Here is a 14,139-nt window from a genome sequence, read left to right as displayed (position 1 = left end):
AGCTCTGAACCAGTAGACAGCACAAAATGGTCAGATTTACTCCTGGTTCTTGTGAATTCATTGGAGAATATCCTTGCAGAGTAATGGTCTGTCTTTGTATGAGAAAAATGCTGTCTCCTATGACAAAAGGGATGTATGCCTGCAAACTGGGAAGACTCATCTGTCTTTCTGCCCTGTACTTGTATTTGCTTCATATCTGTGGCATTTTGAGGAAAAAATGTGTGATTTGGCCTTTTTAGGGGTGCAGCATTGATTCCTGTTCCCCCAGTCCTGAAGAGTAAAGAGAATTTAATGGAGTTGTAACTTGACTCTACAAGATGAAAACCCTTTGTATGTGGTTTGTGTTGTGTCAGACCCAAGGGCAGTTGTGAGGAGATTCTAAAGGGTAAAATTCCATGTTTATGTTTTTGATTTCAGACACACCAGCCTGTTTTTATTCAACTGCTGCAGTCTGCTTTTAGAATTTACAACTGTACCTGGCCAAATCCAACACAGAAAGCCTCAGTGGAGTCATGTATCAAGACTTTGGCTGAAGTGGGTAGGTGTCAGGTTTTACTTTCATTATTGTTCTCTGTGTTTTATGATCAGACTTACTTGAGGTTGAACAGCTTTCAATTTGACTCTACTGTCCTGAAATTGTGACAGTGGTGATTTCAGAAATCCCACTTTCTGAGGCTCAGTTATTCTTCCTTTTATAACCTATGCAAATCTGTCCCATCAGATGGGTTGTTAGGTGAAACCTGTAGGTCAGAGAGATGTTTGCCAAGTGAATGATAGTTGTGATATTAAAACACAACATAAGCTATGAGAAAACCAGGGCATTTCTAGTCATGCTGGGCTCCATTTGCACAAGATGTAGACAGCAATGCCTAGAAATCGTACATTGGAGAACATCAACCACTTTTTCCCTTGGTTCCTGGGAGATGCATTTGTTATTGTCAGTCACAGTCTTGGTCTTGTTCAGGTTTTGTCCTGTCAGGGAGCTGGGGGTGGAAACCACCGTTTTGCCATTCCATAGCTTTTCCATATACTCCTCACCATCAGGCCCGATCATTTACTGCTGCTACACAGTCAGCCTTGTCAGGGGAATAATGCCTTGCACTGGCACTGAGACTGAATTTGGCTCTCATGGCAGCTAATAAGTTACATGTGTTCAAATAAATTCAAATACCATGTTAAAGTGAAAGATTTAAAACTTTGTCTCTGAAAATATAAAATAGTCTTTACCAGTATGTAGCTAAGTCTGGCAAAAGTTCATTCTTAAATTAAATTTCTGTGAATATGATTTTAAAGTCTTCTCCCATGACAGAAAAAAAAGGATTATTCAATATAGTTTCTAAAAGTCAGTCATTCTGATGACTTGTAGAGTAAGGTCCTGCTCAGTGTGAGTGAAAACAAAGTAGAGACACATACATAGAAACTGGCCAAATTCTGTTGTTGATGCAATGTTCAAAAGTTTCAATAAATAATGATAAAACAATATGAGAGGGTCCCTGAACCAATTGCAGCATCTGGAGCATTGCAACAAACAAATCTAAATTTAGATGTTGGAGTAGCTTTACAGGAGTATAATTTAACATTTCAGCCAAAACGTCTCATTAACTTTTTGTGTGAATAGAATAAGCAGTTACCTAAAAAACTTAGCAACCTTCAATTGTTTCATTTGTTTTGCAAATTATTTAATTATGGGTCCATCTGGCAAGAGAACTTGGGAAGCTGAAGACATTTTATTTCTTTTATGCTATAGCTACTATAGTCTCAAATAAAGCTCTAACCCTATAAATCCCTGTTTGTTTAACACTTAGGAAAGAGTCATCAGTAAATTACTTCCTTTGGGAGTCTGGGGAAAGGGGGAATAAGTAGGGCAGGTGAGAGTATTTTTGAGACTGAGCATGGCCTGTGTGTGCTTCTAGACAGCTCGGTGTCTTCACGTTGGTAGAGCTACATCTAAAATCACATTCTAGGTCAGAGAGGTCACTGTGTTATCTTACAGAATCACACAAAATCATATAATATTAGGGACTGGAAGGGATCTCAAAAGGTCATCTAGTCCAATCCCCCTGCCAGAGCAGGAACGCTTAGATGAAGTTACACAGGAATGTGTCCAGGTGGGTTTTGAATGTCTCCAGAGTAGGAGACTCCACAACCTCCCTGGGCAGCCTGTTCCAGTGCTCTGGCACCCTCACGGTGAAGAAGTTTCTTCTGAAATTTAAATGGAACCTCCTGTGTTCCAGTTTATACCCATTGCCACTTGTCCTATCATTGGTTATCACCGAGAAGAGCCTGGCTCCATCCTCGTGATGCTCACCCTTTATATATTTGTAAACATTAATGAGGTCACTCCTCAGTCTCCTCTTCTCCAAGCTAAAGAGCCCCAGCTCCCTCAGCCTTCCCTCATGAGGGAGATGCTCCACTCCCTCACCGAGGTGAGGGTATTTGGAGACACTTGAGCATAGTACCAAGACAGTCAAGCTAAACTCATCCCCACAGCAGCCTGACAGGGAAGTCTGAGTCACCTTAATGGGACTGATAGATCCAGCTTCTTGGCCAGGTGCCCCAGCATGTGAAAGGGCTGGTGGTGTTCAGTAGGTAACCTTCTGTGTGCTGCTTGTTCCTGGGGGAGCCAAGGGGAAAGCCCAAATGCAAGGCATGGCTGACGGCTGGAGTCCTCTCTTTTGTTTCGTTCCTTTTTCTGTTTTATGGAGATGGTTTACAGATTTTTTAATTTATTTTTTTTAAATGGAGATGGTTTACAGTTGTTTTTCTGTAAGTATGCTCCGGTGCTGTTGTGTGCACAAATGCAAGCACGTTGCAAGAAGAGCCAGAGGCCATGTATGCATTTGCAAAGAGCAGGTTTTATTTTAGTTACCTCTCTACTGGGGGATCTCTGAAGTCACACCTAAGCTCCCAGGCAGAGGTGACACAAGTGGGGATGCAGGCATTGCAGTAGTTCAGCCCTGGTAAGAAGATCACCGGATCTTCTGAGCTCGCCTGTATTTCAAGGCTTCAGGCAGACGCAGCTTCCCGCTCGTTCTCACAACAAAGCAGGAATCTCAGACATAGTGATAAAGTGCCTAGAGTTTCGCACAGGCCTATGTTATCTAACATCTCCTCTCTCATTCTACTCATCAAGCACACCACCTCAGTAAAACAGTTTGTGTGATGTATGTGCTTTTCTACAGACAGCTGCATGTCACTTGAGCGTGTTTATATTTAACCAACCTCCTCGCCAATCTTCCCATATATTCCCATACAGCTGTCCTGTAAGTCCAACCTTCTTGCTGCTCTGGTGTCCCACCTGTGGGACCCCAGCCATGCCCTGGGCACTCTCAGACATGGCAGAGTGGAGCTGAGCTGCCGGTGAAGGGCATCACCCTGTGTCTTCCTCTGGGACCTCCCTCAGAAGCAGCCGGGCAGGGAGTCTGAGCATCACCTGGGGGTGCCACGGGCCTCACAGCCTCTGAGCTGCCCCCTGAACATGCGCAATAGCCTGCACAGCGCTGGTTTCCTTGTCCACGTCATAGTAACTGTTAAAGGCTTCATCACTAATATTAAGCATGGTAAAATTTATTGTGTCGTGTTAGCAAATTGCCACACGTTTTTATTTGATGTTTTGTTTTGACAGCGCAGAAAGGGAGTGTAATGGAACAGGTGAGGGGGATTTCCCTGAAGACCAAGTTAGCCAGAGCAGAAGTGGAAGCAGAGTTTTTAACAAACACCCCGGTGCAAAAGTTTGGTTGGCTAGTGGAGTTTACCCAGTGGTGATATTCAGTATTTTTAGGCATGGTGTTGAACATGTCTTGCCTGGACTAATTGATTAGGCCTGCTCTGCTCAGCTGAAAGCTTTGGAAAATCTGCCCCAGCTGGGGGTACCAGAGGCTTTTAAAATCAAGGCCCTTTTTGGATTACAGTGCATGTCCGGTGCCTTTCTTTATCAGGTGTTCCACCGCACAAAATGGTGGTTCTCTTTGAGTAGACAGAGATTTCTTCCATAATACAAACAGGGCAGCCTTTTTTGCCTCTTTTGCTGGCTGTGTATGTGGACCCGGTTTGGATTTTGGCTAGGCATCTGTGAGCACTCTTCTGCCTTTTTTTTGACTTGAGAGTCTGACAGCTTTAATGTTAGGGCCTTCATGTTTCACAGCAGGGTTTTAAAAAAAAACTCTGGAAAGATTTTGCCTGTATCAGAGAGACAGAGTATTGGATAGATTTACAGCAGGGACCAAAGACTTTTGATGGAAAATAAATGTAGTATAGAGTTGAAAGAACAAACATGATTTTTTTTATGTGTCATAGCCCTAGATTTAGAAATGTATCTCAGGAGGAAGAAAGATCATACACAGATTTCCCAAGATATCAAAGTTCCGTATAATAATGCACTTGTAAAAGACCCATTTCAGAGCAAGTTTAAGCAACATACATTCTGCTCAGTGCTTACTAGTTTGTTGCTGGCAGGTGGATGTAAGTTTTGCCTCAGGAGCTTAAGATCATTACATCTGTCTTCTTATGAGCACTGTAAGACTGTGCATTATCTTCCAGGTCAACAAAAGGATATGTTGCAGAAGCTAATTTCTTATAGCCCTAGTACTTCAACTCCACTTGACCACCAGGGAAAAACTTCATAAGCTTTTCAGGCTTCACTTGCTGCTTTGTCTCCAGGCAGTTGTCTGCCTCTAGTTCAGCAAGAATCACAGAGGCTTGCTTGTCTTCAGCAGAACCCGCTGTGGCTCCAAGAGATTTGGAACACACAGATACCAATGTGCATCCAGTTTCTATTGCCCAGTAAACGTTTGGCTACCTGGTATGAATAGAAACACAAAAGAATAGATGTACATTAATGTGGCTTGTTCATACAGATTTCTGAAGTAGATTATTGCAGTAACAAAAATTAACACATTATGCATAGATCACTTTTGCTTTGCCTACATTACATAAGACTGATATTTTGCTTGAAAATATAGTCCAAAAAATGAATGATCAAAACAGCTTCCATCTCGCTGATAAAATAGCTATAAATGAAAAATGTTTAAAGGCCCCCTAATCTTTGTGAAAACAGAGGAACTAAGATGTCTAACAGTTTAATTTATTTCAAATGAATTCATTATCAAAGGACTTTCAGTTCCTACATTTTATAATCTTTTCAAGATTGAGAAGGGCCAGTCTCAAAGTTTGCATTTTAAACCATCTACTGTCTCTCCATTTGGTAAAATTGGGAAGTATCACCTGTCCTCACAACGAAAAACCTGGATTGCTTATCTTAAATTCTATTGGAGCAGGGTCTTTCTCCCAGGGCTCACCAGTCTTTCAGCACCCATGAAAAGAACTGTCCTTGCTTCTTAATGAAGTGGTGGTTCTTATTTCTTCATCCTGGAACATCAGTTTTCCTTTCTGTTACAGGGGGAATCTAGTTGTATTATATTCTTTTCTCTGTAGCATCCATTAGCTTTCTCCCTTATGTTTTTGCAACTTGTATCTCTGATACTGTGTTTGTATTCCAAGGATGTAGCATGTGTATGGCTGTGCTGTTACCACCAATAATGAAATAAGTGGAATTTCCCAGATGAATAAATAGTGGCAGATAGGAACCTGCATGTTGTTAGACTATTTCTCTTGGCAGACCCTTTGAAAAAATCTGTTAGCAAGCCAAACTACATTAGTCATTATCAGATTATACTCTAGGATGCTGTGCAGGAGAAGCAAAAGGAGAATCCTTGTTTCTATCCTACAAAATTGGATGTGAGTCCTGTGAGATCGCCATTTCGTGAGTTCAAAACTGGAAGAGGTACAGCAGAAGTACTACTGTGATGGTCAGGAGAAAGGAGAACTCTATTACAAGAAGAGACTGCAGGAACCCCACGTGTTTTGCCTGGCAAAACAAAGGTCTGTGTTTTCGCTCTTTAGAAGTACTTTGGAAGATAAGTAGTCAAGAAGAAGGGACATTTAAGCTGAAGGACAGTGCTGACATAAATTACACTAGGTTTTAAATAGCCTAAATAAATTTAGATTGTAAATCAGAGGTTTGAAACCAACTTTGGAAGGATGTCCTTGGTCAATGGGCCAAGAGAAAATTGGGGGGGGGGAGAGATGGCAGAAAAGCTTCATTTTAAATGGGGCTCAATACATTTTTCAAAAGATGTTAAAGAACATGGGTTGTCTGTAACAGAAAGCAATGGTCTGAAGAAGCAGTGAAGTACTTTCAAGTTGAATATTTATTGCCCAGTTTCAGATCACCACTACCCCTTTGAACAAAAAACTCTTCCTGTGGTGCTTCTTGATCATGCTTTTATGTCCTCTGAAGCCCTTGCCTTTCTCCTGACAAACTACAAGCATTTTATTGCTTCTTTGGAATTACTGTGCATATTTAAATGTCTGTATAGATGAACTTTCCTATAACAATTTTTCCAGCCCTGAAAATACTTTATTTCACTTCCCATATGAGTTTTTAAATCTTTTTTCCATTTTATAAAAAGCTAGACCTTCATTTTCAATTTTTAGTTCAAATAAAATAATTATCCCGTTGTTACTTTTTTGACAGCAAGAAGAATACATTTCAGATGAAGCACATATTTTATTCTATTTTAACTGTTTGTGTTTCCCTAATTGCAAGAAAAATTCAATGATGATCTTTTTACAGACTGATAAATATTTTAGCATAGATTTCCTGTTGTAAAAAAACCATTCAAGTGAAGGGTACAAGATTGGCAGGCTTGTGTCTTGTCTACACAAAGCTTTCATTTCCCTTAAAAAGTCTTGCTGCTGCTAGCATTAGTGTCTCTCCATCCAAATGTATTTGTTAAGCAGTCGGTAAATGATTAAGGAGCTGGAGGGACTGATTTATGGAGCAAAATTAATTGAACTAAATATGCATCGCTCCATTAAGTGACAACTGGGAAGTGTGGAAGAACATGATATAGCTGTCTGCAACTACCAGAGGGGCGTAAACAATGAGAGTAAAGGCTTCACACACAGGTACAGCTTGTGGCTTTTTCGTGACCCGGATGCCCATCATGCTCCACCTTAAGGCACTTGAAGGGGTGAAAAGCCTGCCTGTCCCTCAGAAAACCCACACTGGGGATGGCTTAGAATAGTGCAAAATCTACTAAATAACTCTGAAGCCACAAAATACTGTTGAAATGCGGTATTGTTTCACATCATTGTCAGTGACATGGACAGTGGGATGGAATGCCCACTCAGCAAGTTTGCCCACAACACCAAGCTGTGTGGTGTGATCAGCGCTCTGGAGGGGAAGGGATGCCATCCAGAGGGACCCTTGACAGGCTTGAGAGTTGAGCCTGTGCAAACCTCAGGAAATTCAACAAGTCCAAGTGCCAGGGCCTGCACATGGGTCAGGGCAATCCCAAGCACAAATACAGGCTGGGTGGAGAATGGAATGAGAACAGCCCTGAAGAGAAGGACTTGGGGGTGTTGGTTGATGAGAAGCTCAACGTGAGCCAGCAGTGTGCACCTGCAGCCCAGAAAGCCAACTGCATCCTGGGCTGCACCAAAAGGCACATGCCCAGCAGGTCAAGAGAGGTGATTCTGCCCCTCTACTCCACTGTAATAAGACCCCACCTGAAGTCCTGCATCCAGCTCTGGGGCATCCAACGTAAGAAGGACATGGACCTGTTGGAGTGAGTCCAGAGGAGGGCCATGAAGATGATCAGAGGGCTGGGAACACCTCTACTATGAAGACAGGATGAGAGAGTCAGGGTTGTTCAGCCTGGAGAAGAAAAGGCTCCAGGGAGACTTTCTAACAGCCTTCCAGTACCTAAAGGGGACCTACAAGAAAGCTGGAGAAGGACTTTTTACAAGGGCTTGTAGTGACAGGACAAGGCGTAATGGCTTTGAACTGAAAGAGGGTAGATTTAGATTAGAAATAAGGAAGAAATTCTTCACCATGAGGATGATGAGGCACTGGAACAAGGCTGCGCAGAGAAGCTGTGGATGCCCCATCCCTGGAAGTGTTCAAGGCCAGGCTGGATGGGGCTTTGAGCAACCTGGTCTAGTGGAAGGTATCCCTGTCCATGGCAGGGGGGCGGAACTAGGTGATCTTTGAGGTCCCTTCCAATCCAAACCATTCTATGATTCTGTGATATACTACAAAAGCAAATGGAGTGAAATTTAAAATTAGGTAGCACACTAGGTGGGATTATCAAAGAGATTGGCAACCTTCCCTATGGCAAGACATATTACTCTGAGGAATGGGCTTCCAAGGAAAATTACAGGCAACGGCTACTTCCTGGAAATCCTTAGTACTAAATTGATCCTAAGACTCATGTAGGCAATATAGTGAAAGGACAGTGTTTCAACAAGCATTCCTGAAATAGGTACTTTTACTTCCAATTTCTGTGCTTCCATGAAGACAACTACATGCAGGTAATTTAACAAAATACATCTCAGCCCATTTCAGCTCTTCTGTTGGCAGTTGGACGATGCTCTTGGGATTTCAGTGGAGTCCAGCTCACTCCTAGAGAGCAGCTTGATTTATAGCTGCTTGATCCTCCACATCAGTGTTGCCCTTTTCTTTTGAGTCCCCATCTCAGAGTACTTTTTCATAGCAGGGTGCCCTAGGTAGGAGCTGGGCAGTATATAAGGCTGTGCTGTACCCTCCATGCAAGGCAGAATTTACCTTAGCTGATGAAACTTTGAAGTCCATCATGATAAGAATCCTGCTAGATACCTGTGGTTCCGGTTTACACACAGCCACGGAGCGTACTTTCTTCCCAAGTTCACTAGCCAGATGAAAGACTGAATTTTACCCCCTCCTGGCTTCTTTGTCTGCAACTCTAACCCTATTTTGCAAGTTTGAGTGCTGTCCAAAAGTATTTCTAAAGTGGAACAAAAATAAACATGCTTTTAAATATTTTATGTTCATACTTTAAGGGAGATTGACACATTTTGAAGAGGAAAGCAGCCTACAACACCTAAATTAAAAATAAATATTTATGTTCACATTTGTTCATCAGCTTTCTCAAATGTAAAAATATGTTTCATGTTGTTTTAAATAATGAAATGTGAAACAAATGAAAGATAAACTTTCTACAAGCTGCAAAGAAATAAGAAGACAAAGGCTTTGTTTATAGCTTAGACTTCAACAGTGCCCTTTGACAACCAATGCAAATCTTAATTACAAATGGAATTATACATATAAGAACTGTTCAAAACAAAGGAGTATTTTTTTCTCTCTCTTTCTGGTTTTCTTTGTGATAGTTTTAATTAGCTGCAACGCTTTGAACAATCATAGTCCTTGACTGCTCCTTAGACACTGATGGAAGTTGTTAACTTCAAATGGCATCTACAGGACTGCAGAAGTCTGGGTTTTCCTCTGAACAATATGCTCCCCATTGCTAAATTTATTCCTGGATATATCAGGATTCTGCATACATACTACTTAACTGAGAAGTAAGCATTGTCCAATAACATTCCAGTGACTGACATTAGGACACAATAAATTGGATTAATAGGCTGTAGCACCCTACCCACACTGGCAGAACTTTAATGGATTTCTGTAATAAAGTAAGCAGCAACAGGGCAAATGTGTTCTGAAAAATAACCCGGTCAAATAATATGGAAAAACAGTCATTAGAAATAATGGCCAGCCATACATGGTATTTTCCTTATGATAATCAGGAACCTTGCCTTCAAAACCAATAGAGAGTGGAAAGGAAAAGTCAGTTGCCAGTGTGGAAACTGGTGGACATGTGCTGCAGAGAATTTGTATACAGTTGTGGGGAAATGTGTCTTCCCATCTTGGACCTAAGCAATTTTATTTTTTTTAATTCCCTGTGGGAAACTGTTTAAAGTACCTACCAGAAATGGAATATGAGCCCTCTCTTCCATCCCAGTGAAACAGCCTAACTGGGAGGTGGAGGCCCTGGTCCTGCATCAGGAGACACCCTTGCAGTGGGAAGAGAGGAGGGTGCCCTGCACCCGCGAGAGCTGTCAAAGGGACGAGGACAGGCATGAACAACACTCTTGCTGTAGTCTGTGAGATGGGGGATTGAGCAGTCACAGCTTAATTCAGGTTTATCATAAATGCTGCCATTACAGTATAGTATTTGGGGTGAGGAGAAAGTTTCGGCCTGGGACGCATGACTTTCTGTGCTTGGCAGCACGCGAGCCTTCATTTGTCAGAGCTGTTTGCCTGGCTCTGCATGTACTCCTGTGGGGCTGGGGACATCAGCTGTTTGGGAAAGAATGGCATCTCTTAACTTCGCAAGTTCAGGACTTAAAGTTGTTTATGTTGTAAGAACTGGGAGTGAAGGGTGGAATACTTTTGATGTCTTCTGCTGCTGTGGCAAGTGTGCGCGTTAGTGCAGCATGGGGGAAAAATGCCTCGGAGAAACATTGTGCAGAACTGTCAATGTGGGCTGATACCTTTTTAAAAATTCACCTTCTTTCAATAAGGAAAACGAGTTATTATTCATCATTATTAAAAATGAACTACAACTGATGCTCAATTTTACTTCTAAGTTTTTATTAAACATAAACTGTGCTGTGGAAATCAAGTGAAATGACACAGAATACAAAGCCTAATCACTGGACTGTGACCTAATCTTTCAAACAGGGATATCAGTGGTAGTTTATCAGTGGATGCCCTGTAAGAATTTTTGCAAGTTTTTCCCCAGGTTTGTTTTTTTTTTTTTTTCCTCTGATATTCTCTCTTTAGTCACTTCCTACCCCTCAAGTCTAAAAATAATAATAATTAAAAAAAAAAATTAAACTATTGGTTGTTTGGGGGGGGTGGTGGGGGTGGTGGTGGTGGTGTTTTTGTTTGGTTTTGTTTGGGTTGTGTTTTTTTGTTGGTTTTTTGTTTGTTTGTGGTGGTGGTGGTGTTGTTTTTAAACTATAGATTAAGCTATTGCATGTTTATTCACTATTGATTATATTGCATTGGCATCTGGGAACCCTATGGTTCAACAACCCTGGCTATGTAAGAAACCAAAGGGAAAGAGAAGGCAGCCTTTTTCAAATTTAATTTGTATGCACTTGGTTTCTCAAGGTCTTTGCAAGAGAAATACTCAGAAAAGCAACAAATAGCACTTTGGATAAATTGGCCAAATGTGCATACATCCACTAGAAAGAATTTTTTAATTTACTTCTGAATAGCATAAAAACTAGCTGTTGAAATAATAATGCATACTCTTTTTGTTACACTTATTAATATCTCTGGATCTGGATTTTTTTAAAGTTAGTAAAGAAAAAAACAGATGTTTGTATGTATGAAAATATACACTGGAAATGATCCTTATCTAATTTAAAGTGATACACCATGCTTTCTTTAACTATTATTATAGCTGATTCCTACCAGCTTAGATTTTGATCCTTATTTTAAAAACCTGTTGAAGTGAGATTCGTCCTGCCCCTTAACCTCAATAGAATCAGGGTTTTGCATACCATGATCTTCCTAACATTTTCAAGCTTTTGCCACTGTCAATTTCTTCTGTCTTCTTCCTTTTAAAGCAAAGAACCGTGGGATTGCAATTCCAGTGGATTTGGACAGCCAGGTCAATACCTTGTTCATGAAGAGTCACTCTAACATGGTGCAGAGGGCAGCCATGGGATGGAGAATGTCAGCCCGCAGTGGACCTCGTTTTAAAGAAGCTCTTGGTGGGCCTGCCTGGGATTACAGGAATATTATAGAAAAACTACAGGTACAAAACCAGCAAATGCCTTGGGCAGTACTTGTGGTAGTGCATTTATCTGGTATGTGTTAAAAAACAGAGATTCATTGCATTTTTAGTGCTGGATTACAGCAGCCCTGCACTTCTACGTTTGGGGAGTGGAAGGCTCAGATCTTCTTTGGTGTCTGTTCACAGTGAAGCCAATGTGGGGGGCCTTTTGATCCATGATCTAAATTTGGCTCTTACAGAAGTCAGGAGAGAGGGGTAGGAAGTATGTTCTTTTCCTCAAAGTGGTCCACAGAGAAGGATCTCCTTTCTGCCTTGTCATGATCGTACATCCTGTTTTGGCTGCAGAGGAGATACTGGTGGTTTTAGAAGCCATTATGTCAGATTTGTGTCAACGGAGAATACCTACGAGGTGGAGATCACCTTGTGCGTGTAGTGGTTAAATTACATCAGGAGTTTATGAACTAAGAAAACAGCAGGACCCACACAAATAGAGGAGCCCTAAATACCAAGGAAGCAACACTGATACACTGACACCACGTATGACAAGCAGTGTTTTTCCAGCACACCATCATCCTGACTCTTGCGGGGTGTTTTGTAGGCATCGCTGCAGAGGAGAAATTTGAAATAGAACAGCAAAGTAGAGAGTAATGGGCACCTTCCCCCTCCTTGAGGAGTGGTAGGAAGAAAGGCATGAGGTTGCTTTACTGTTACCTGGGTTAACGTGGGCTCTGGCTGTCAGAAGTGGATCAAGAAGCCCATCAAGCAGCAATGTTTTTCTATTTTTCTTGGCCAGACATAGTTATGAATGACATTCTTCTTCTTTTTCCCTAGGATGTAGTGTCCTCCTTGGAGCAACAGTTCACTCCCATGATGCAAGCTGAATTCTCAGTACTGGTTGATGTGCTGTACAGTCCAGAACTTCTTTTTCCTGAGGGGAGCGATGCCAGAATAAGATGCGGTGCTTTCATGTCCAAGTAAGTGGTGTAAGGAGAAGGCCTGTTTGCTGCTTTGGAAAAGATGGCAGGGACTTAAAATTTTCAACAGCACTTACCTCTGATTTTCAACAGTGACTTAAGCCTGTAAGTGTCTTTAAGTTCATACTGAAAGCTTAAACTGAGGCCTTTTGCTGCATGTTTTATGTTTCTCAGCAGTTTAGGAGTCTGGAGAGGAGTACAAAGAGAGATTGCTTGCCTAGAAATTGAATGTTAGTAGCTTGTTAAAACTGTGACAGGCTCAACCTACTTCTCTTTTCTTAATGGTAAGTTTCTCCAACTCTACAGCAGAAACAGAGTTTACATGGTAGAATTTTCAAGAATTCGCTGTGAGGCAGAGTGGGCTGCTCAGGGCTGGATATTTTTTTGTAAAGCAAATAAATCTTTTGGTTTTAAAATGCCAACAGCTCTTTTAAGAATACATTTCACTTGCACCTCTACCTGGTGTTGAATTATTAGATGTTTTATTTGCAGTCTGTGCATTGGAATAGAGTCCTGACATTTTTTTATTAGTCCCCAAGTGAGATGCCCTCGCTGTCCTTGAGAAACTATAATTCAAACAGAGGTAATTTGGGGGAAATGAACACATTTGGCAGATCTCCTGATTCCTTGGCTTTTTGCATATTCTACAGAGGTAGTGTTATAACAATATATATGTTTAGAAAAAATTAAGTTAAATTTTGAGCTTTTCCCATCCCATCCCCTCTGTCCAAAGTCCCTTAAAAGTCAGTATCAAATCAAGTTGAGGGCTGCTGGATGTGGCCCATGCAATGCAATAAACAGTTTTCTGCTTTATTTAATTAACTTCCATGGCAAAGGACTGCTTTGCAGAGCTATGCAGAAATCCTGAGATAAAGATTTACTTCTTGAAAAATACTGTTAGTATGACAGACCTGAGAGCTGCATTGTTTTGGACTCACAGCTCACGAAACTGGTGAAGATGACAGTGGGAGTGTCCTGCATGGTGTCTCCACTGAGCCCAGGGTGGTATTAGCATGCTAATCCCTATAGGTATTTAAACGACATGTAGATGTGGCACTTAGGGACATGGTTTAGAGGTGGACTTGGCAGTGTTAGGTTTATGTTTGGACTTGATGATCTTAAAGATCTTTTCCAACCTAAAAGATTCTGTGATTGTAACTTAGCAGTGATCTAAATATCATCAGTTCTCTTGGGTTACAGAGCGCTGGTCTAGCTGATGCAGTGTCAACCCTCCTGGCCCTGTTTTGGGTGACTGGGATTTAGGACCGTTAATGGTGCCGTCTTTCAGTGTAAATTGGTGGACACAGTGCCTTTGCTGTATGCTGATCCTAGGCCATAATTTGCTGAACACCATAAGCCATCACTGGTACTGAAGGAGAAAAAACCTGTCCAAGGCCTTCAGATTTCCTCCCCACTTCCATTTTCACAAAGTTTCTCCAGCAATGAGGTGAACCAGCACAAGGACCTGCCCTGCACAGAGACAGAAAGGCTTCTTCTGGTATTGGCTTAAGTTCCCATCGCAGTCGTAGCTG

The 14,139-nt window shown here is 41.5% G+C and overlaps 1 protein-coding gene across 3 annotated transcripts in view; it reads left to right on the top strand.

The window, feature by feature from the left end:
• ITPR2 (inositol 1,4,5-trisphosphate receptor type 2) overlaps positions 1-14,139 on the top strand; it is a 278,837-nt gene that overhangs the window by 142,223 nt on the left and 122,475 nt on the right. For all 3 annotated transcript variants that reach the window (XM_071816102.1, XM_065845412.2, XM_065845403.2), the window contains 3 exons: positions 418-538; positions 11,464-11,654; positions 12,465-12,607. In XM_071816102.1, the coding sequence (XP_071672203.1) occupies positions 418-538; positions 11,464-11,654; positions 12,465-12,607 (455 nt within the window). The remainder of the gene's footprint in view (positions 1-417; positions 539-11,463; positions 11,655-12,464; positions 12,608-14,139) is intronic.

Source organism: Patagioenas fasciata, chromosome 1, assembly GCF_037038585.1.
Source record: "Patagioenas fasciata isolate bPatFas1 chromosome 1, bPatFas1.hap1, whole genome shotgun sequence".
NCBI classification, from domain to species: Eukaryota; Metazoa; Chordata; class Aves; order Columbiformes; family Columbidae; genus Patagioenas; species Patagioenas fasciata.
The sequence above is the reverse complement of the archived record's forward strand: the minus strand, read 5'-3'. Positions and strand labels throughout refer to the sequence as shown.